Genomic DNA, 22,332 nt, shown 5'->3' on the forward strand with positions numbered 1-22,332 from the left:
AATGGGATTCAGAAGTGTTTTCATTGATTTGCGGATCTGTTGTTTTTGTACTATGTAGACAGGGAAATTAAATGGATCAATAATAAAAAACAATTTCGGCGGGAGGCCCGGCTGACTAAACAGCTGATAGCGCTGCCAGACGATTGCGAAGATCGCGGGGCGGCTCAGCTGATAGTGCTGCCAACCGATCAAACCGACCAACCGATTCGCGTTGCCAGACCACACTTGTCCGTTTGGCGCGAATCGTTTAAATTCAAATTTGAACGTATCGGTTGAATTGAGTGAAGTAAATGGTTATTAATATAAAACAAATAAATAACTCGAAAGCGAAGGAGATGCTCTGTGCGATGCACCATCGCTGGAAAACATTATTTGTGTTTGAAATAGTATAAGCAATTACTTTTACATATTCAAGCAAAAGACCAAAAACAAAAAAATCATTAAAAAAGAATCACTATGAGTCAGAACGACACTCGCGCCCAGAGTCATCGCGAGCAAGATGATTGCTGGCTCTCATTGCATCGAAACAACGCGACTTCTGCAGACATCACCCCTAGCCCGATAAAATTACCTGTGCCAACAACTCAAGAAAGAGCGTGTTCTTGCTCTCCCTCCTTACTAGCTTCGTAACAAAACTCGCAAGCTCCAATCACTTGCGAAATTTCTCTACGCTTACCTACGATGACTAGTACTGTGACAACAAGAACCACTGCAACTGCATTCACAACAACAACTGGAACGGTATCGTCGGCTCGCTCAATTTCGTCGACGCAAGCACTTGCTCGCCCTGAGCCAGTGATCAAAACAAAAACACAACTTAACGGTTCTGCTGTGCTATGAAAATCAGCAAACAGAAAATAAGTTAATAATTACACGCGACAATTTTACTAATAAAACGCCAGCAAACACCAACAGATTTGAGCTTATGGCCAATTCTACTGATGAATGTGTGAAAACGGCAAAATCATCTAAAGAGGAACCTAAGAAGGCTAAGCGTCGTCCAAGATACATTCGCAAAAAAAGCTCAAGTGCATTAGTGAACAAAATAGCCACATTAATAGGAGAAAACTCATTTTACATAATCCTCCTAAGAAAAGGAAACATACATGAAACAAAAGTTCAAACTCAAACCGAGGCTAGCATAATCAAATTCCTATACGATGCAGGAAAAAACCTTTAATACATACAGCTAAAAAGCGCAAGGGGCCTACAGATTTTTCTCAAAGGGATTGAGGCAACTGTTTCGACCACTGAAATCGTAGAAGTGCTCAAGGAAAGAACTTTAATGAATAGAATGAATAGAAGAGCCACACAAGCGCAATCGCCCAGTGCAGTGCACTAACTGCCAAGAATATGCCCACACTATGACTTACTGTACAGTGAAATCTATTTGCGTAGTCTGTAGTGAGGCCCATAGCTTAGCGAACTGTCATAAGATCAAGAAAGACAGCTCTGTAAAAGTGTGCAGCAACTGCGGTGGAAGTCACACAGCGAATTGGCGTGGGTGTGTAGTATATAAGAAACTAAAGAACCGTCATAACAAACATGGAGGATCAACACGAGCTCAGGCCACACACATCAATTACACTTCGCACAATCGGGCCCCTCTTACACGGCACCCCTTCCTACACATCGTACCAATCCTAGCGTTTCCTTCGCTAGTGCCTTAAAATCGGCAATTCAATCTGAGAATCCAATAACACAAAAGTCAACCACTACGCGGGAAGAACAGGAAATAACTTATCGAACGAACAAATGCAGCGTATATCATCTAGCATCAACATTCATGCAAACCACTATGCAAGAGCTTATGCGAAACCAAAATATGCTGATACAGCTTCTCGGGTCATTCAAGTTAACATAATGTTTCCACTTCAAATATCTATGAGAAACGCGAATGGCGTTTCACGGCATATGCACGAACTTTGTCAGTTTTTATCCGAAAAAAATTATGGGCGTAATGCTCCTCTCAGAGACACATCTAATAGACAAGCAAAACTTCCATAGGATACCTGTTCTACGCCACGAACCATCCGGACGGCAAAGCCCATGGCGGCACTGGCAAGAGGTATTTATAAGAGGTCGCATCAAACACCACCTTCATAATAGAACTGAAATGGACTACCTGCAATCATGAAGCCACGAAATAAGCTCGATTATATGACTCCGGGTAGGCCTACATACTGGCCAGCAGATCCAAATAAGCTCCCGGATCTTATAAAGAAAGATCCCAAGAAATCATATTACTAGACAAGAAATATAATTCGCGAAATCGAACAGCTAGTACTTCAAAAACGAAGACTAAGAAGAGAATGGCAGAATCACAGATCCCCAAAGGCTAAAGAACAGCTAAAAATAGCAACACGAAAACTAACCAGGGCACCTAAGCTTGAGGAAGCATATGCCCAGCATCTCTACATTGAACAACTATCACCTACCAGCAAGAATAACCCTTTGTGGGAAGCACACAAAAATATTCAGCCACCATCAGAAACAGTCGTTCCACTGCAAGGCACTCTGCAAACTGGATACGCAGAGAAGAAGATAGAGCAAATGCATTCGCGGATCACCTTCAGAACGTATTCTAACTAATTCTGCTAGCAACTCATTTCTCCTACCTGCAGTAACTAAAATCTTGCCACCAAAAATCCAATAACATTTAGCCAAAGTGAGATAGCAGCTATCATAAAAGTTCTTAAACCCAAAAAATCACCTGGACACGACTTGGTGACACCAAAAATGATCATAGAACTTCCACCGTGTGCGGATCTGACATTATGCAAATTCTTTATTACGAAATTTGGATACTATACCCAAAGGTGGAAAAGGCAATCATAGTAATGATTCCCAGCCAGGTAAAGGCAAAACGCAACCCTCATCCTACAGACCAATCAGTCTCCTATGGTGTCTCTCGAAACTGCTTAAAAAGGCATTTTTAAAACGCCTAGCTCCCTAATTAGGAAGGCGAAACACAATACCATTCCATCAATTTGGTTTTCGCAAAAATCATGGAACGATCGAACAGGTCAATCGCATCACAAACGAAATTCGTACTGCTTTTGAGCACCGGGAATACTGCTCAGCTATATTCTTAGATGTCGTACAAGCATTTGACCGAGTCTGACTGGAAGGACTAATGTACAAGATAACAAAACTGCTTCCCCAGAATACCCACAAATAGTTCTAATCTTATCTCATCTAAAAAAGGGGTTCTCAATCAGGTGTAACAGTTCGACTCCACACGACCGCGTTTTCAATGCTGAAGTCCTCCAAGGTAGTATGCTATGCCCTGTTCTTAACACCCTATTCACAGCAGACATGCCTACAAACTATCAGCTCACAACTTCAACGTTTGCTGACGATACCGCAATACAGAATACGATACAGAAAAACTTGACTGTCATCTTAAAACAGTGGAAAGGTGGTTTGCGGACTGGCGCATTAGGATAAACGAGACCAAAAGCAGGCATGTAACATTCACACTGAATAGACAAACCTGCCCACCATGTACCCTAAACAATACATTCATCGCACAATCAGACGTAGTAACATATCTCTACGTTCACCTATATAGACGCCTCACCTGGCGGCGACATATAGAATCTTAATGGACTCATATGAAGCTTAAAGCAGGCAATCTCCACTGGCTTATTAATTGCAACTCTCCGCTTAGTCTGGAATACAAAGTACTTCTCTACAATACCGTGCTGAAACACATTTGGACATAAGACTGTGAATTATGGGGAAACTCGTCCAAAACCAACATTGAAATTATACAGCTAGCTAAGTCAGCGATTCTGCGAACTGTCACTGGGGCACCATGGTACCTACGCAGAGAAAGCATACATAGAGACCTCCACATAAATCTCGTCAACGAGGAAATCCAGATGAGAAAGAGTAAACATCTAGCAAATCTCACCGCAGACGAGAATCCACTCGCGAAGTCGCTTACGTGTATATGTAGTCAGAGCAGACTGAAGCGCATAGCAACAAAAAAATGAAAAAATATCAAAACATTATACAAAAGTGTTGGCGTGGCAGCTTTTGGCGAATTGTGGGCGTTAGAGTGGGCGTGGAAAAAAAATTTTTTTGCAAATCGAGGGAAATTTACGAGACGAATAAAAAAATGAAAATATATCAAAACATTTTGCAAAAGTGTGGGCGTGGCAACATGAATGGACAAACTTGCGCTGCGTCTATGTCTCTGGAGTTGTTGCGTCGGTGTGTTCATGCATGTGTCCTGGGTAAGGACTCAGGCCGAGGGAGGGGCATCCGATGTTCAGGCACCATGATGCCAGCGTAAGCTCGTCGACTTTGGGTCGTGGGGTCTTGGTAAGTCCGCATTCCTGATGGATCGTCACGGGCCGCGCAATACGATCCCCTTTTGTCAAGGTTGGCCGTCAATCGTTATGTTTGACCTACTCAACTTCTCGCGTCAGCACCTCTTCTGGAAATGTTTACCTACTCATTTTGTTGTAGTTACAATAATAGCATAATATGTCTTGGGTAATACAAAAAAGAATTAAAAGGCTGGCATACGATAACTATGATAAGTTGGCTATAATTGTTTTTATATTCACGACTACAAAAGTAGCTCTGAGGGCTCTTGCTTTTGCATAACAAAATCAAGAGAGAACACTATGGTCGAGTTCCCCGACTATCTGATACCCGTTACTCAGCTAGTGGAAGTGCGGAGGAGAGTCTTCAAATACTGACAGTTTTTGCCGGTTTGTGGGCGTTAGAGTGGACGTGACAAAAAGTTTTTTGGCATATTGATAGAAATTTACAAAACTAATACAAAAATGAAAAAATATCGAAACCTTTTTCAAAAATGTGGGCGTGGCCGCTTTGGGCGGTTTGATGGCGTTAGAGTGAGCGTGGTAAAAAGTTTTTTTTGCAAATCGATAGAAATTTACAAGACCAATACAAAAATAAAAAAAGATCAAAACATTTTTCAAAAGTGTGGGCGTGGCAGTTTTGGCCGGTTTGTGGGCGTTAGAGTGGGCGTGGCGGCAGGAATCGACAAACTTGCGCTGCTTCTATGTCTCTGGAGTCTGTATGCTTAATCTCAACTTTCTAGATTTGGTAGTTGCTGAGATCTCGACGTTCATACGGACGGACAGACGGACGGACAGACGGACAGACGGACGGACAGACGGACATGGCCAGATCGACTCGGCTATTGATCCTGATCAAAAATATATATACTTTATATGGTCGGAAACGCTTCCTTCTGCCTTTTACATACTTTTCAACGAATCTAGTATACCCTTTTACTCTACGAGTAACGCGTATAACAAGGCGGATACTCGCTGCTGAAAACTAATTTTTATTTAAGACAATATCGAACACAAAATACTTAATTTCTATTAATGAAATATATTGCCTGGAAGAGGCTAGCAATTAAAAAATTTTCTTTAAACCTGACACCCTTCGGTAACCATTGTTACAAAAATATACTTATATTTACTAATGGTGTAAAAATAAAATGAGCACGAGAATATATGTATATATATGAATATAGAGAAAACTCGGGAACAGGGTTCCGTCAAACTTACCCCAATTTAATCCGGAGCGATGAGATCTCGACGCGTTGGATCCTGGGTGTTGCTATATATATGTATATATATACATATATAGTGATGGAGTTACGATGCGTAGCGTCCGTCGCGACCAAGTTCGAATCCAATGGGACAAGGTTGAAAATGAATTCGACATCTGCTCCGAGTGCCTTGTGTCAGCAGGCGCAGCAGCAGCAGGCAACATGCCTATTCTCAAGGCTAAATACAGTTATTGCTATTCAGTCTATGAAAGGTGTGTTGCCCAGCTCGTTGATAAAAGGGCACGTCTCAGTCCATCCCAGCCGCGAACGCCCCATGCCTATATTTCCTCTGGCTGTCGGTTGCCTCCATGCGATACAGAAGTTTTCGCAGGCGACTATCTTCGCTGGCCAACTTTCCGGAATCTTTTCACAGCCATTTATATAAGTAATCCACGGCTCAGTCCGGTTGAAAAGTTATTCCATTTAAATGCCAAATCAAGTGGCAACGCGCATGCCACGGTTCGATTTCGCCTCTCACCAACGAGGGTTTTTGCACTGCGTGGGAAACCCTAACAGAGCGTTTCGAAAATAAACGATTGTTGGTAAACAGTCAATTGAAAATCCTTTTTAATGTGCAGTCGATAACACAGGAATCTGGGGCGGCCTTGAAGGCACTGTAAAGTACTGTTCAAGGTTGCTTGACTGCCTTAGAAATGTCAGGCATCAACATTGAGAACTGGGACTGCCTGCTGGTATATCTGTGTTCATACCAAGTCAGTCGCACTCCAAAGCGATGAATTCAAGTGGGTAATCTAGAAAAATAAGTTCCTACTAGACGAAAGTGGCTCCAAAATCGAAAAGTTGCGACTTGTGCAACAAGGAAAACCATCCTGTCCGCGTATGTCCTCGTTTTCTTCAAATGTCGGTTGACGACCGGTCAGCCTACATTAAACGGAAGCAGTTATGCTTAAACTGCTTTGCAAAGGGACATCAGCTTCGTGAGTGCAAAAGCACGCACAATTGTTTTACTTGCCGTGGCCGGCATCACACGTTGTTGCACCGAAACAACCCCTTTTCCAGCAATTTAAATCCTGCAAGGCCAATTTCTACTAATCTGCCAATTTCGTTCCTAATGGGCAAGCCGGTGTTCAAAATTATTTCGCCACGGGCTCAAGAGCCATCCTTCTTGGCACTGCCGTGATCAATATTTCCCATCTTGGCACTAACTTTAAGGCACGCGACCTTATCGACTCCGGATCAGAGGCAACATTTATAACCGTGCGACTGTTCAATCTAATTAGATTGCCATTCCAGGTGGTTCAAGCCCAAGTCACAGGCTTAAACCAAACAGTAGCAGCTCAGTCCAAGAAGCTATGCAGTTTCACCATCCGATCTCCGACTAGGCCCGCGTTGCAGTTGGAGACGACGGCCTATGTCCTCCCTCAACTAGCCGGAAATCTGCCTTCCTACCTAATTCCGCAAAATTTCCTTCGGGATCTTACCGATGGGTATTAACTGGGCCAGTGTCAGTCTCAACACAAAGCAGAATTTCCTCCCTTTCGCAGATCTCCCAAGCGTACAATAATTCACTGGACAAACTACTCACAAATTTTGGGAGGTGGAAAATATACCAATAAAGTTGGTAAAAGAATCCGATTCCATGTGCGAGAAGAATTTCCACGAGAGACAAGTGCGGCAAATATGTCGTTACTCTGCCTTTTCGCGACAACATATCGGTTCCGGGCTAGGGCATTTCAGGAAATGACCAGCGTCTAAAAAGACGTGAGGCCTTAAAATCTAAATACGAATCGGTGATCCTACTCATGATTGCAACGCCTATTATCTGCCACATCACGCCGTCTTAAAACCGGAGAGCGTAACTACTAAACTCCGTATAGTATTCAATGCCTCCAGCCCTGCATCGAATGGTACAAGTTTAAATGATATCCTTCATGCTGGCCCTGTCTTACAGTCCGACTTAACCATTCAAATTCTGAAGTGGCGCTATTTCCGATACGTGTTTAGCGCCGATATCGAAAAAATGTATCGGCAGGTCTTGGTAGATCCCAAGCACACTCCATTCCAACGAATACTTTTCCGAAATAATAGAGGGGAAATCAGAGATTTCGAATTGAAAACAGTAACCTTTGTAGTCGCGCCTATCCTGGCCATTCGAGCACTGCAGCAGCTGACAGCTGAACTCAGCCATTCAAAAGCTAGCAATATCATTCGAAATTTCATGTATGTGGCTGATGTTCTAGCCGGAGCGGACTCCACGGAAGAAGCTCAGCTCATGGTGCAAGAGCTCCGAGACGCTCTGATTTCCATTAAGGAAATGGACCTCCAACCAAAAGAAAGTTTTAGCGGCCATTCGCGGATGCGCGGAACGCCACGCTGCGACGAAAGGATGGTGGCGGAGCGGAAGGCAGCCGCCGCCAAGGCATCATGGCAAAGGCGACTAGCAGGGTGGCAGGAGGAGGTGGAGGCGCTGCGGGCACCCCACCTACCACAGTCTCTGCCGCCACCACCGACGCCGCAGCAACAGCCGACGTCGCAGTCACCGCCACCACCGACGCCGCAGCCGCCGAAGCCGGAGCCACAACACCAAGGGTTGCAGCAGGCATAGTCGCCGGTGCCGCAGCCACAGCCGCCGTTTGCGCCGACGTCGCCGCCGACACAGCCACCACCACCGCCACCCTAACCGACACCGCCGACGCAGCCACCACCAGCGCCACGCTCATCGACATCGCAGCCAGCACCACCAACGCCGCCGCCACCGCGCGCACCGACCCCGCCACCCCAGGATGAGGAGGGGCCCCGGTGCGAGCGGCAACCGTCCTGAGGCGTGGATCAGGCGCACGTCGCGCAGACGCTGCGCACGATCGCCATGGGCGGCTGCCGGTGGCACCAGCAGACGGTGACGTGGACGTGGCCCGCACCAGCGGAGGACACGCTGGAGGCCAGCGTTTGGGAGGAGGTGGGCGCGGCCGGTTGGAGGCCGGTAGAGGATCGAGCGCGTGACCCGAGAGTACGCGTCCAGACGGAGGCCAGCAAACGGACGCGGTGCCAGGCACGCGGGCCGTCAAGTCGACGCGAGGCTGCCGTAGGCGCGGAAACGAAAAGGGCAAGCTGGCCTCCATGGCGGTTGGGTCCAGGGGCAGGAACCCCGGAGCATCAAGAGGCATGTCATCAGGTGGGTGGAGATAGAAAGGAAAGAGAGGATAAGTATATATGGCGGTTTATACGCAAAAAGCGGCAAACTTACCTCCATTGAGCTGCAACACCGAAATCCACGTGCGTAGAGAAAATCGGGATGGGGCGCTACGATAATAGCGGTCGACCGATAGTGAGATCGATAGGGAACGATAAAAAATACTGGATTTTATATTGATTTTCAACACGCTGGCACACTATTGACAGCAATCGGCACGACATCGAAATATCGACATGAAGTGACAACGCCGGTCGCCAATATCGATAGCTCGATCGCGCAATCGGCGACGGGACAACATCGATGAGAATAGGAAGTGGCAATGCCGGTCGCCAACATCGATAACTCGATAGTGGAGAGTATCGGTGGAGTTGCCAGAGATAAAAAACGAAGAGAAGGCGGGAAGTTTAAATACAGACGGCAACAGACGCGGGAAGCTGGAGAAGGGCGCGAGGATCGAGATGCCGAGCCGAGATGTCGAACGACAGGGTCTACTAGGCTGAGGCTGCCGGGCTGAGATCAAGGAGGCGCAGGTCGACGAGAGGAGGAAGGAAGCAACATAATTTTCAAAACTTCCGAAGAAGGGGGGAGATGTGAGGAGTCTTAAAACTCCCAACATATTCGGGTGCAGGAGATCGGCATAGCAACAGTGAAGACGGCCGGAATGCGAGAAGAGTCAAGGTCGGTCAGGTCAAACGGTAAACAATGGACCTTGGACCCCGGCAAAGCAGAGAGATCGTGAACTAACGGTACCGCGCTGGACCTTGGACTCAATCCGGCCAAGGGCACAAAGGTCGGGACAAGCACAAAGAGGACGCACCGTGAACTAACGGGATGTGTGTTGGACCTTGTACCCGAGTGAGCCCTGCGCAAAAAGGGAAATAACGGGATTACCGCGGGCTCTAAAAGAGACGGCGCAGGCGCAGATCGGGAGTCAATGAGGAGTGTGCGGAGAGCCCTACAGCCACACAGTCGATCGGGAAAAATACGCGGAGTACACGGACATTTAATCAGAGAATACGCGGAGTGCCACACGGGCAGACAGCCGATCTGGAACAGTGCGTGGAGAGCTACACAGTGACGCGAACAAGTGAAAGTACAAATGCGTCGAAGCGAGCAGCTAAAGAGGATATCCGCAAGGAAGGACCATCGAAAGACAAGCAAACACCAGGACCTGGCGTGGTCAAAAAGGGACTGTGGAGTCAGTGGTCGCAGAGGTGGTTCGGGGAGAAGCTCAAGCTGATCTTACGGACGATAAACCCTGCCCCATAACATCCTAAGCCCCGGCCAAGCCCGCAGGTTGGTCCTTTGGCAAGGGCAACGAGTGCCTGGCTCACGCAAGAAGGGACGGTGGAGTCAGTGGTCGCCAAGGTGGTTCGGCTAAGATCTATAGCGGATCTTCCGGACGATACACCCTGCCCCATAACATCCTAAGTCCAGTCGAGCCGGCACGGATACGCCGTCGAGAGCGACGCAGGACCCGCGAAAAAGAACGAAGAAGGAGCGACGACGCGCGTCCGAAGGCGAGGGTCACAGGATTCTTTTGTCAAGTCATTGAATAAAGGTGGTTTAAATCTGAAACTCTGTCTTCTCGGTCGGGCAATCACACAAATCATAAATTTGGTGGGACGAACAAACAAACTCTCTGAGCTAGCCGTTGCAATTCGTAGCGAGCAGAAACAAAGAAATCAGTTCGTTATAATCTTCAAGGACTTACGATCTCACGAAAAGGGTGAACGCAACAGAGTCTGAATGCTTAATCTAGTTATAGCTTTTGTAGTTCCTGAGATCTTGACGTTCATACGGACAGACTGTCAGACGGACAGACAGACCGACAGACGGACATGGCCAAATCGACTCGGCTATTGATCCTGATTAAGTAATAAAGTATATATACTTTATATGGTCGGAAACGCTTCCTTCTGACTGTTACATACTTTTCAACGATTCTAGTACTAGTACGATTTTACTCTACGAGTAACGGGTATTAAAATAGAATTGTCATCCATATCAGCAGCATTTGCAGATGAAGCTGCTGCCTCAAACAGTACTTTTGCATACATTTTTGTAATAAATTCTTGGCTGCGCTCTTTTGCTTATCAAAAATTATAAATGTGAAAGAGAGTTTGCAGAAACAGAGTCTGGAGAAAGACACTATGTAGAGCAGGGCAACAGAAGAACATAGATTGTCTGTGTGCCGATTTAAAGGAAGCAATGCTACTAAGCTGGATTTGGGACCAAGAAAGCTACAGCCGTGAAAGTCAACAAGGAGCTAGATCGTTACGTCGATTCGTTCGGGACGAAGCAAGTCACCGAATTAAAACACAGGTAGCTAAATTCTATTAAGATAAAGCACGGCTAGGTTCAGACTCCTCGCTACACCAATAATCGAAACCAGACCCTGTCGTTGGCCCGGCTAGTCCTGTATAGCGGCGCCTGTAGCGACTGCAAAACTCAATGTTATGGTTTTGTGTTGTGTAAATACCAAACTCATCATAAGTCTAGATTTGGTATATACCGGATTAGATCGTTCGGATTTTGGCGTTGCCAGATCAACCTGTGTGACCATAGCGAGAAGATGCCGATGGTAAGCTTGCTGTATGATACGAATATCGATAGCGTTGACAACTGGCTTTTCACCAAGCCAACACCCGATATAGTCGTGCTAAAAAAAAAAGTGTGTTAAAAGTTATAAAAGTGTGAAATATTGATTCACGTGTAAGCATCGGTCTATATCTAGTGGATACCCAGTGCCACAATTGATTCTTTATTGATCGCAAGACTTGTGTTTAGGCCGGTGCTGCCGTAAACCAGACGGGACTAATTGTCGCCGTTGCTGGTGCAAATTTTGCACAGCAATAAATTATCCTCATCAGTGGAGAATCCCAATAGGAAACTTCCAGGTTGTGGATTTCGGGGCACAGGTATGCCAGAGTTGCTGCACATGCGTCGTGTCCATTAAGTAGTTCGATTTCATAGATTGTGTCCCACGATTAGACTCTTAAGGAGTTAAAAAGGCTCAAGAAGAGAGAAGTTCGAGGAATAACCTAAAACTTCTAGAGAGGAGCACCTCTCAGGGTGAACTCCTAGGAGGGGGTCTCCAGCCCATAAGGAAGCTTAGCACGGATGCGTTGCTACAAATTTGCGGTCCCGCAGCGTATCCTCGGCATCCCCAGCATGATATAGTGATTCCTTGTCTTGATTTTTTTTATTGCTGAGATAACCGATGTCTTGGTCTGCGAGCCATGTCAGCCCTAACCTCCCTTTCAAATTTTTGTGCTATGCCATAGCCGATTGAGTTTAACCTTACCTCAGTTCAAATTTTTGTAGTGATCAAGTTTAACCTCCCAGATTAAGGAAAACACAAGTGCCAATGCTCCAAAGTGGAGATCTTTAGTGGAGAACGATGTGTATTAGATACCTAAAGATATAAATAATTTATATAAGCGAAATGCAGTGCCTATGGGCAAAATTAATGAAGAATTAATGCGTAAAAGTTTATTTTTGTGTAAATTTGTAGAATAATTCTTTTTTAAAAGCTTTCTAAATCGGTAATGAATTTGTTAAGGCTAAGAAGCAAGTAAAGGTGAGCGCCAAAGGATTTCGAGAAGTTATCATGTCGAAACGGGCCAAGAGTCTGTATATTTAATTTTTAGCAACCCACGTCGGAGATCGATCTTCATCATTGGAACCATCCTGAGTAAGTTATATAAACACCGACCTTTTGGGGCGGTTATTCTTATGATCTTTATGATCTCTTACAAATGCCTAACGAATCAAAATGAAATCTTTGGAAACTTAAAAAGCGTTAAAACTATTCGCTATTCGTATGAAAGCTTGCGTTACGATATTATTTAAAATTAATCACAATAAGCGTATTAAAAATTCTTCACGATTAGGAATAAAAGAGTAGTTTACGGTTTTCTTGAAAACAATTACAACTACAAATGAAATCCAACTTTGAAATATTCTCTAAAAAACTATTACTTGTAGTTAAATATAATATAGTTGCTGTATGTCATTGAAACTTAACTATAGTTAGCTCACGGCTTTATTAGTTACTATCCTATGTTCACAACTTTTATAAGTATTTCCATGAAAATAAATAAAATAAGAATAATAAAATAAAATAAGAATTAGTGATTATATTGAAGCATTCATATACCATATTTTTATATAATGTACTAAGATATGTTCTTAAACTATACTACCGTCAAAAATGATGGGAAAAATTATTATAACAATGAATACGTAAAACATATACAATAGAGCTCAGCTGATGTACCCGTGATCGTAGGGTATCAAAGGGGTCACCGGAGATATGCCTCCAAGGAAGGTGATCATAGGTTGGGAGGGCTAAATGCGACTCTCAGACTTTCTTACTCTTTAGCTTCCTTCTCGAATTTATTTATTCTCTTTCTTCCGGTTTGTTCAATTTATTCTCTCTTGTCGCTAGCTCGCTATACTCTTGTCTTTATATAATTAATGTGTTGTCAGCGATAGGATCTGTGTACGCAAGACCACCACACCCAAAGCCGACGAGCGATAGCCGGATTCTAAGGCGAGCACCGCAACCACAGATTCCTCCGGAGCCAAAACACTTCTCCAGTCCCAAAACATTAAACACCTCAGCACACTAGGAATACAGGAGATATAGATTTCGTGTACAAAATAGAAGATAGAGATTTCGTGTCCAACGGTGGACCACAGATTTCGTGTCCAAGACAAACAGAAGATTTTAAGATTCACGAATTCTGGACTGGGATGATAAGGTGAATGCAAAACGACACCTCGTAAAGGAAGAGCAGCTTTTCCAACCCGTAGACAGGAAATTCCAAGTGGCAAGGAGTCCAAAGTCTCCGACAACACCGCCATTATGATCAATACCGTGAAAGTTATAGAACACAACGACGAGAACTTAGGCGTGCAGCAAAACCTTAATTATACCCGTTACTCGTACAGTAAAAGGCTATACTAGATGCGTTGAAAAGTATGTAATAGGCAGAAGGAAGCGTTTCCGACCATATGAAGTATATATATTCTTAATCGGGATCAATAGCCGAGACGATCTGGCCATGTCCGTCTGTTCGTCTGAACTACAAAAGCTAGAAAGTTGAGATTAAGCATACTGACTCCAGACACATAGACGCAGCGCAAGTTTGTCGATTCATGTTGCCACGCCCACTGTAACGCCCACAAATCGCCCAAAGCTGCCACGCTCACACTTTTGAAAAATGTTTTCATATTTTTACATTTTTGTATTGACCTTGTAAATTTCTATCTACTCTAACGCCCACAAAACGCCCAAAGCTGCCACGCCAACATTTTTGAAAAATGTTTTGATATTTTTTCATTTTTGTATTGGTCTTGTAAATTTCTATCGATTTGCCCAAAAATTTTTTTGCCACGCCCACTCTAACGCTCTCTAAAATGTTTTGATATTTTTTATTTTTGGATTGGTCTTGTAAATTTCTATCGATTTGCCAAAAAACTTTTTGCCACGCCCACTTTAACGCCCACAAACCGCCAAAACCTGTCTGTGTTAAAGACTCTCCTTCGCACTTCCACTAGCTGAGTAACGGGTATTAGATAGTCGGGGAACTCGACTTTAGCGTTCTCTCTTGTTTTATCGCTATAGTGTTGGTGTTCCTGGTATTGTAATTGAAGAATCAGATAGCGGCTGGAGCGTGCCGCAGTGAAACATACATACTACCAGAAATAAATATATATATAGAAAGACAATATTTACTTTGTGTATTTAGCTACCTGTTACTCGTAGAGCAACGTAGAGTTTCGACCATTTAAAATATATATATTCTTGATCATGATCAATAGCGGAGTTGATCTTGTAACGTGCAACGTTTGTAAAGCACTGTTTTGACCCAAATCTGGCTTTGCGGGACACGCTATAGGGTCCGGCTCTAGCTGGTCTTGCTCAATCTGATATGGCATTGGTTTATTATTTATTAATTAAGAATTGAGCGTGCTGCGACGGCATACGAAAAGATATCGGAACTCGGGTAAAGAAACGAAGGAAAATTCCAAGAGACACGGTTGAAGAGGTTAGAAAAATAAAATAGGAGGAAAATTCGGTAATGAGACGTAGGTATTAGTACATCATCGGAGACCTGCCCAACCTATGATCACCATCTTCGAGTCTCACTCGGGTGATTCCTTTTGATACCCCTTACGACTGCTGAATCACCTGCCGAGTTCAAACAAAATAATTTCTCCATGATTTCGATAGTATGTATACATTTTAATAATACCAATTAAGTCTAAGAGAATAATAAAATTTTCTTCCTACTATCGTTGACCTCAGCATGTGTACAAAAAAAAAGGTTGGATTAGATTCACAATAATATTCAAAATATAAAGTAAAAGATAAAAAGTAATATTTAATTGGATTGTGCATGCTAAATAAAGATTACTGTAACGGTTATCAATTTTTTTGGAGCGTTTAATTGGCAAATATAGGCGTTGTGTGGCGACTTTTATTTAAATTAAAGTGTTTGGCAAAATTTTTAATTTACGAATTTTTCTTGGGTTCAATTCCAGTCCATTTCATTTTAATAATTCTCTTCTCGTTCTAGTTACTAATAATTAAGTTTTAACTTAAATTAATTCATTTCAAAATTTTTTCTTTCAGTGTAATTAATGTAAACAAGCATTGGCAGCTTGGCACTCGCCAAAATTAGGGAACTCGTGACCGTTTATAAATCTAATGTATGGCTCGCTTTCAATAAATGTTCGTCTCTATTATCGAGGTAAAACTGTATGGAGCCGAAAAGCCAGCATTTTCCAAATCGGAATTCTTATTCTTCTGGCTAGAGGCTGCTACTCCTTGAGATTAATTTCCCTCGATGCTCCGCTGGCCGGAGAGGGTGCTTCTGGAACACTTAGTCCGATGATTCCTCTGCTTCCAATGGCAGAGGTCTGAAGGGGTGCTCCTCTGGACACTCCCATGCCTTTCGCCAACTTAATAAAAATTAAGAAAATTTTCCCTCGTGGGAAAGAAGCACTGACCCGCACTCGATTAAAACGCTTAAGGTCGCTTCGGAATTTTCCAAGAAAAGAATAAGACCGGAATTTGGGCTCAGGCCGGTGAAGTTGGCAGTGGTTCCAAAGCTGAGCTTTGGATTGCGACTCTATTCCAGCTGCTCACTATCGGTTGCTTCGATGCAGCTGCAGCCAAAATGCAATAATTGGCAACGCCCTATTTACATATATAATTAAAGTGCATACTTTCAGGCCAAATATATGTATATTGGTCAAAACGCTTCAGGCACCGTTACAATCTGTCCATATGAACGTCAAGATCCCATAAATTAAAAAAGCTATAGAGATTAAGCATACAGTTTTTAGAGACAGTTTTTTGATCCATGTGGTCAAGCCCACTCTTACGCTCACAAACTGCCCAAAACTGTCACGCCCACACTTTAAAGAAATGTTTTGATAGTACATAGACATAGATGCAGCGCAAGTTTGTTGATCCATGTTGCCACGCCCACTCTAAACTGCCCAAACACGCTTTTGAAAAATGTGTTGATAGCACTTCATCTTTTTATTATTTTTGTAAAGTTTTATCGATTTGCCAAAAAAATGTTTGCACCGCCCACACTTTTTAAAAATTTTTTCATATTTTTTAACATTTTTGTTAATCTTGTAAATTTTCTCTCAATTTGCAAAAAATCTTTTTGCCACGATATACATGATATACATTTTTAGATTATTTATTTTCGCTTCGTATTCCACTGACATACTCAACCGACCTATTACTCTTTGCTTTTTTCCATCGGCTGTGCTTACTGATGTGATGCTCCTTTTGAACGAAATGCATTTTTGTATGATCTCTTCAGCTAACCTTCCGCCTATAACGCTAACAGACGCCCCTGTCTCTAGGAATCCGAGCACCCCCCCCCATCAAGTAGCCGTACTTCAGCGTAAGGCCGCCTATCAAGGTTTTTGTTCCTGATGGCATTTACGGTTTTAGCTGATCGCCAAAACTCTCTTATTCTGTTGGCATTTCGGGACACTTTCCTAGTCGGATTTATTTTGAAACCCGGACACTCGATTTTCTTTATAAATTGGACTAGCTGGAATCTTCATTCTGACTGGCTAATTACTGGCTCATTTCTGCAATGGTCGGCTTTTTGCGAGGAACACACGACTGTTATCTAAGTCGTATCGTGTGCGTTCTTTTGACATTTGGCGCAGTCAGGTTTGTATGCGTTTTGGGCACCACAACCAAAGCAAGAGACTTTTCGCTTTACTCCACAATTAACATAACAATAGCCCTCTTTTATACAGTTCCAGCACACCAATGCCAGTGCAACCCCCTCCGCTACTTGTTCGGGATCAAACAATTTTAAGCAATCTTCCGATCCCTGGAGCAACTTGTCTACGGAATGGTACTGGCTTTTGATAGCCATAACTGCGCCTGACATCTTCCAAAAACCTTTCTATTCGCCGGGAGATATCTCGGAGTTTTCCAATGAAATTAATGCTTACTTTTAAATTTTCGTGCCTAATTTTAGGCTTTATATTCCCAAGAAGTATTTCAAATAATTATTTTTCCCTCATGGGTGCCTCCAGACAATCTGTGATTTGAACAACTGCATCGTAAAAACAATCAAAGGTTTTCTTATCATATTGCTTTCGATCTCGTACTGCTTCTCTTAAGTCGACGTCAGTTCGATTGTCTCGAACTGCTTGAGAAGAGCTTCGCACATTTAAAACCAATTCAAATTCCAAGAGGCTTTGTGGTGCCTCCAGTAAAATTCGTGAGCCTTTTCTAAAACAAAATGCTGGCGTTAATACAAAACACCGTAAAGTTTCCTTCTAGAGTTTGGTGAGCTAACACTTCGACTCAGTAAATAAAATTGTCTATGCTTAATCCGTCTAGGCCATTGAATCGACGTATCCATTATGAGGAGTCTTAAAACTCCCCACAAATCCGGGTGCAGGAGAAGCGAATGCAAAAGGAGTCAAGGGCGGTCAGGTCAAACTGTAAATACTGGACCTTGGACGCGAACCGGCCAAGGGCACACAGATCGAACAGTAACGATGTGGACTTTGGACAAGCACAAAGAGGACGCACAGTGAACTAACGGGACATGAGTTGGACCTTGTACCCGAGCGAGCCGTGCGCAAAAAGGGAAATAGCGGGATTCATTGGTTTATTATTTACTAATCAAGAATTGAACGTGCTGCGACGGCATACGAAAAGATATCGGAAATCGGGTAAAGAAACGAAGGCAACTTCCAAGAGACACGGTTAAAGAGGTAAGAAAAAGAAACTAGGAGGAAAATTCGGTAATGAGACGTAGGTATTAGTACATCATCGGAGACCTGCCCAACCTATGATCACCATCTTCGAGTCTCCCTCTTGACACCCCTTACGACTACTGAACCACCTTCCAAGGTTAAACAAAATAATTACTCCATGATTTCGATAGTATACATTTTAATAATAACAATTAAGTCAATTCTTTTAGAATAATAAAATTTTCTTCCTACTATCGTTGACCTCTGCATGTGTACAAAAAAAAGGTTGGATAAAGTAAAAGATAAAAAGTAATAATTAATTGGATTGTGCATGCTAAATAAAGATTACTGTAACGGTTATCAATTTATTTGGAGCGTTGAATTGGCAAATATAGGCGTTGTGTAGCGACTTTTACTTAAATTAAAGTGTTTGGCAAAATTTTTAATTTACGAATTTTTATTGGGTTCAATTCCAGTCCATTTCATTTTAATAATTCTCTTCTCGTTCTAGTTACTAATAATTAAGTTTTAACTTAAATTAATTAATTTCCAAATTTTTTCTTTCAGTGTAATTAATGTAAACAAGCATTGGCAGCTTGGCACTCGCCAAAATTAGGGAACTCCTGACCGTTTATAAATCTAATTTGTGGCTCGCTTTCAATAAATGTTCGTCTCTGTTTTTTTTTTTTAATTCCTTCTATTCCTCTCGGGAACTTAGGGCTTCTACGAGAGCTGAATTTCTCGTATTAGTTTCAGTAATCGTTGTAAGTTTTTCGACCGATCTGGTGATTGGCCAGATGCGGCTTATACCAGTGGTGGGGCTGCCACCTGTCGCCATCGGGGATTGGCGTCTACGGTGTTGTGTTCTTATTCGTAGAAAAGCGAACAGTCTGGTAACGCGCTCGCCCTGCTGGGTGTTGTTGCTGTTCGCAGAAAAACACAGGGTGCGCTTGGCTCTATGTGGGTGCCCCGTTTTTTTCTCCCATGTAGTGAGGAGGGGGGTGGGACGTTGGGGCAAGTGGAAGTTGCCGAAAGTTGTTGTAATAGGCATTTTTATGTGGAAGAATGGCAGTGGTTCCAAAGCTGAGCTTTGGATTGCGACTCTGTTCCAGCTGCTCACTATCGGTTGCTTTGATGCAGCTGCAGCCAAAATGCAATAATTGGCAACGCCCTATTTACATATATAATTAAAGTGCATACTTTCAGGCCAAATATATGTATATTGGTCAAAACGCTTCAGGCACCGTTACAATCTGTCCATATGAACGTCAAGATCACATAAACTAAAAAAACTATAGAGATTAAGCATACAGTTTTTAGAGACAGTTTTTTGATCCATGTGGTCACGCCCACTCTTACGCTCACAAACTGCCCAAAACTGTCACGCCCACGCTTTTCAAAAATGTGTTGATAGCACTTCATCTTTTTATTATTTTTGTAAAGTTTTATCGATTTGCCAAAAAAATGTTTGCACCGCCCACACTTTTTAAAAATGTTTTCATATTTTTTATATTTTTTATCATATACTCAACCGACCTATTACTCTTTGCTTTTTTCCATCGGCTGTGCTTACTGATGTGATGCTCCTTTTGCACGAAATGCATTTTTCTTCAGCTAACCTTCCGCCTATAACGCGAGCCGTGCGCAAAAAGGCATATAGCGGGATTCCCGCGGCCTATAAAAGAGACGGCGCAGGCGCAGCTCGGGACAGTCAATGAAGAAGTGCGCGGAGAATAACACGGTCGTTCGGGAAAAGGACAGTCGATCAGGAGAGTACGCGGAGTGCCATACAGGCAGACAGTCAGTCAAGAAAGTGCGCGGAGAGTAATACAGTCGATCGATCAGTAAAAGTACAAGTGAGCATCGAAGCGGGCAAGGACAAGCAAACACCAGGACCTAGCGTGGCCAGAAAGGGAGGGTGGAGTTCGGGTGGCATTCACACAAATCACAAATTTGGTGGGACGAACAAACAAACTCTCTGCGCTAGCCGTTGCTAGCTCAAGAATTCAGTTCGGTACATCCGGCGCCCAACCGTGATTGTCCTGGCCAAAAGAACAGAGGGAACATCGTGGATATACAGCCTGAAGAAGGATGACTTTCCGGCAATAGCGTGCGGCCTAGGGATCAAGCTGTAGGGGTTGGTCGAGGATATGCGGAAGACGCTGTCCCAATTCATCCAGCAGACCACAGACGAGCCCGAAACGGTCGCCATACTAGAGGCGTGGGAGAGAGTACGCAAGGAGACCGTTCGTGGAAGTCAAAGTCACCGACGTGGAAGGCCTGATGAGGAGCCTCGATTTCAACAGCATAATGGAGGCCAGCGGGAGCAGACCCGAAAAGCATGAGGTCGGGAGGGAAAGCAGCCGCAAGAGGAGGGAGAGGCGGCAGTCCAGCCGCGATCGGCGAGACAACAACAGATTCTGGGAGACATGGGCAGAATTTATCCACAGCTTCCAGGAATTCTTCCTGCCCAGGGGCTTCATGACGAAGCTGGCAGACCAGGTCAGGCAGAGAAAGCAGCGGCACGGCGAGTGCTTCAAAGATTAAATGGTGGACATGCATACCCTAATGCGGCCCTTGGGTATGTCCCAGAAACAAACCCTGGAGAGGATAAGGTAGAACAGCACTTCCGCTCTGAGAATGTTTGTCCGCCCGTACGAGTGCCGGAACCAGGATGCCCTGATGGCCCTGGCCGATGAGTTCGAGGAACTGAACACCCAAAGGGGAACAAAACGCGCTGTGCAGAAGGAGCCAAGAGGATACCACGGGACCGTTGATGCACGAATCGAACGCGCGAGGGCCAGACCCATCAAAGACATTATAATAACAAGATGCGTAACGGCCATACATTGGTTTTGCAGCCACTTTTTTGGTGACGACCAAAATTGCTCTCTTATCGCTCGCCTAAAATCGAGAGCGTTAAAATTTAAAAATAGAATTGTCATGCTTGTATGAGTAAAAACAATAAAAGAGATCGTGTGTATGTGTGCGTGCGAAGACGATTTTAGGGCCGAAATCAATTTTGATCTAAGAAACAAATTTGATTAATGTTTTAGTCAATTTCGATTCTTAATTATTATGGTTTGAAAGAAGTTTTTTATTCCCGTTACTCGTAGAGCTTTTCTTACCACCCGAAATGGCCCGCTTTTTTAAAAATACCAAAATAAAATGTAACAAAATAATTTAACTGAATCTTATTTGCATTTTAAATACTGAAAATGGGTCCTTTTCATACTAGTAATTCAACTAAATAACTATGTATAGTAAATAATTATTACGTATACAAAGTAAATTATTATAGCTACTGTAATTTAAAACAAAGAAATTCGAAAAAAAAAGAAATTACGTTTAAATAATAAATATTTCATAAAAATACTTTGTTGGGTCACGCAGCCGCCAAAACTGTGCAGTAGACTAATCTCATACTCTTTAATATTGTAAGCCGAAGTAGTCCGTGGTAGCAGTTGCGATGCCCATAGTGCAAACCGCTGTTCTCGCACGCATTTATCTGTACGGCGCTCATTCCTTGTCCTTGTTGTTATCTACCTACGTTAAGCTTGGGCGCTGCATTTCGGCTGTCTGTCCCGCCAATTGTCACTTCTTCGTTTTTCGGCAAAGACTCAGCTTGTGCATTCCATATATCTCTTTGTCGGCCCTAGCTGCCGTAAACAATTCGCAAAATAAACAGTATCGGAAAATAAACAAACTTTCTTCGATTTATTATTATTAGCAACAGCTATTGAAAAAGCTTAATAGCTAAAAATTGGTGACCCCGACGTGATCCAGTTAATTTTCATGCATTAATTAATGCACTTATCCCGTTTATAAAAAAATATTAATACATTAAATCGCAATCGGTTGGACAAGTGATTTCGGTGATAGTGGCTGTGTTTAAGCGAGCTAGCATTACATGTATACATACATACATTGCTACATATATCGTTACGTGCATTGACTCCGCTTGCATTTTCGGCATTTATTTTGTGCTCATCTTCCCGATGAACCGAATTGAAAGCGATTTGTTGCAATGCCCGCTGAAAGTGACAAAAACAAGGTGACCTTTTTAAAGCGCAAAGCCAATGCGCTGTTCAGCAGGTTGCAGAGGCTACAAACGTCGCTGTCTAATGAGACGCTAAGCGGACGAACCCACTCTTACGGTGAGGCTGGAGCAGATTGATGAGCTGCAAAGTGCCTTCAATGTTCTGCATACAGAACTGGAGGAATTGGATTTCGACGAAATTGGCAGTGAAATGAGCGAGAGTTTCGATGAATTCATCGTTGAATTCAAGGCTAGTGTGCGCGCGGAAATAGC

The 22,332-nt window shown here is 43.4% G+C and overlaps 1 protein-coding gene across 1 annotated transcript; it reads left to right on the plus strand.

The window, feature by feature from the left end:
* The first annotated feature begins 7,987 nt into the window (after window positions 1-7,987).
* Window positions 7,988-8,350, plus strand: LOC122756555 (ice-structuring protein-like). The gene has a single exon (XM_044006651.1). The coding sequence runs from the start codon at window positions 7,988-7,990 to the stop codon at window positions 8,348-8,350; it is 363 nt and encodes a 120-aa protein (XP_043862586.1).
* The last annotated feature ends 13,982 nt before the right edge of the window (window positions 8,351-22,332 follow it).

This window comes from Drosophila santomea, unplaced genomic scaffold, assembly GCF_016746245.2.
Source record: "Drosophila santomea strain STO CAGO 1482 unplaced genomic scaffold, Prin_Dsan_1.1 Segkk101_quiver_pilon_scaf, whole genome shotgun sequence".
NCBI lineage: Eukaryota > Metazoa > Arthropoda > Insecta > Diptera > Drosophilidae > Drosophila > Drosophila santomea.

Bases quoted from the DNA above. Each gene is read 5' to 3' on its own strand.
- LOC122756555 (XM_044006651.1), top strand. From the start codon at position 7,988: ATGGCAAAGGCGACTAGCAGGGTGGCAGGAGGAGGTGGAGGCGCTGCG.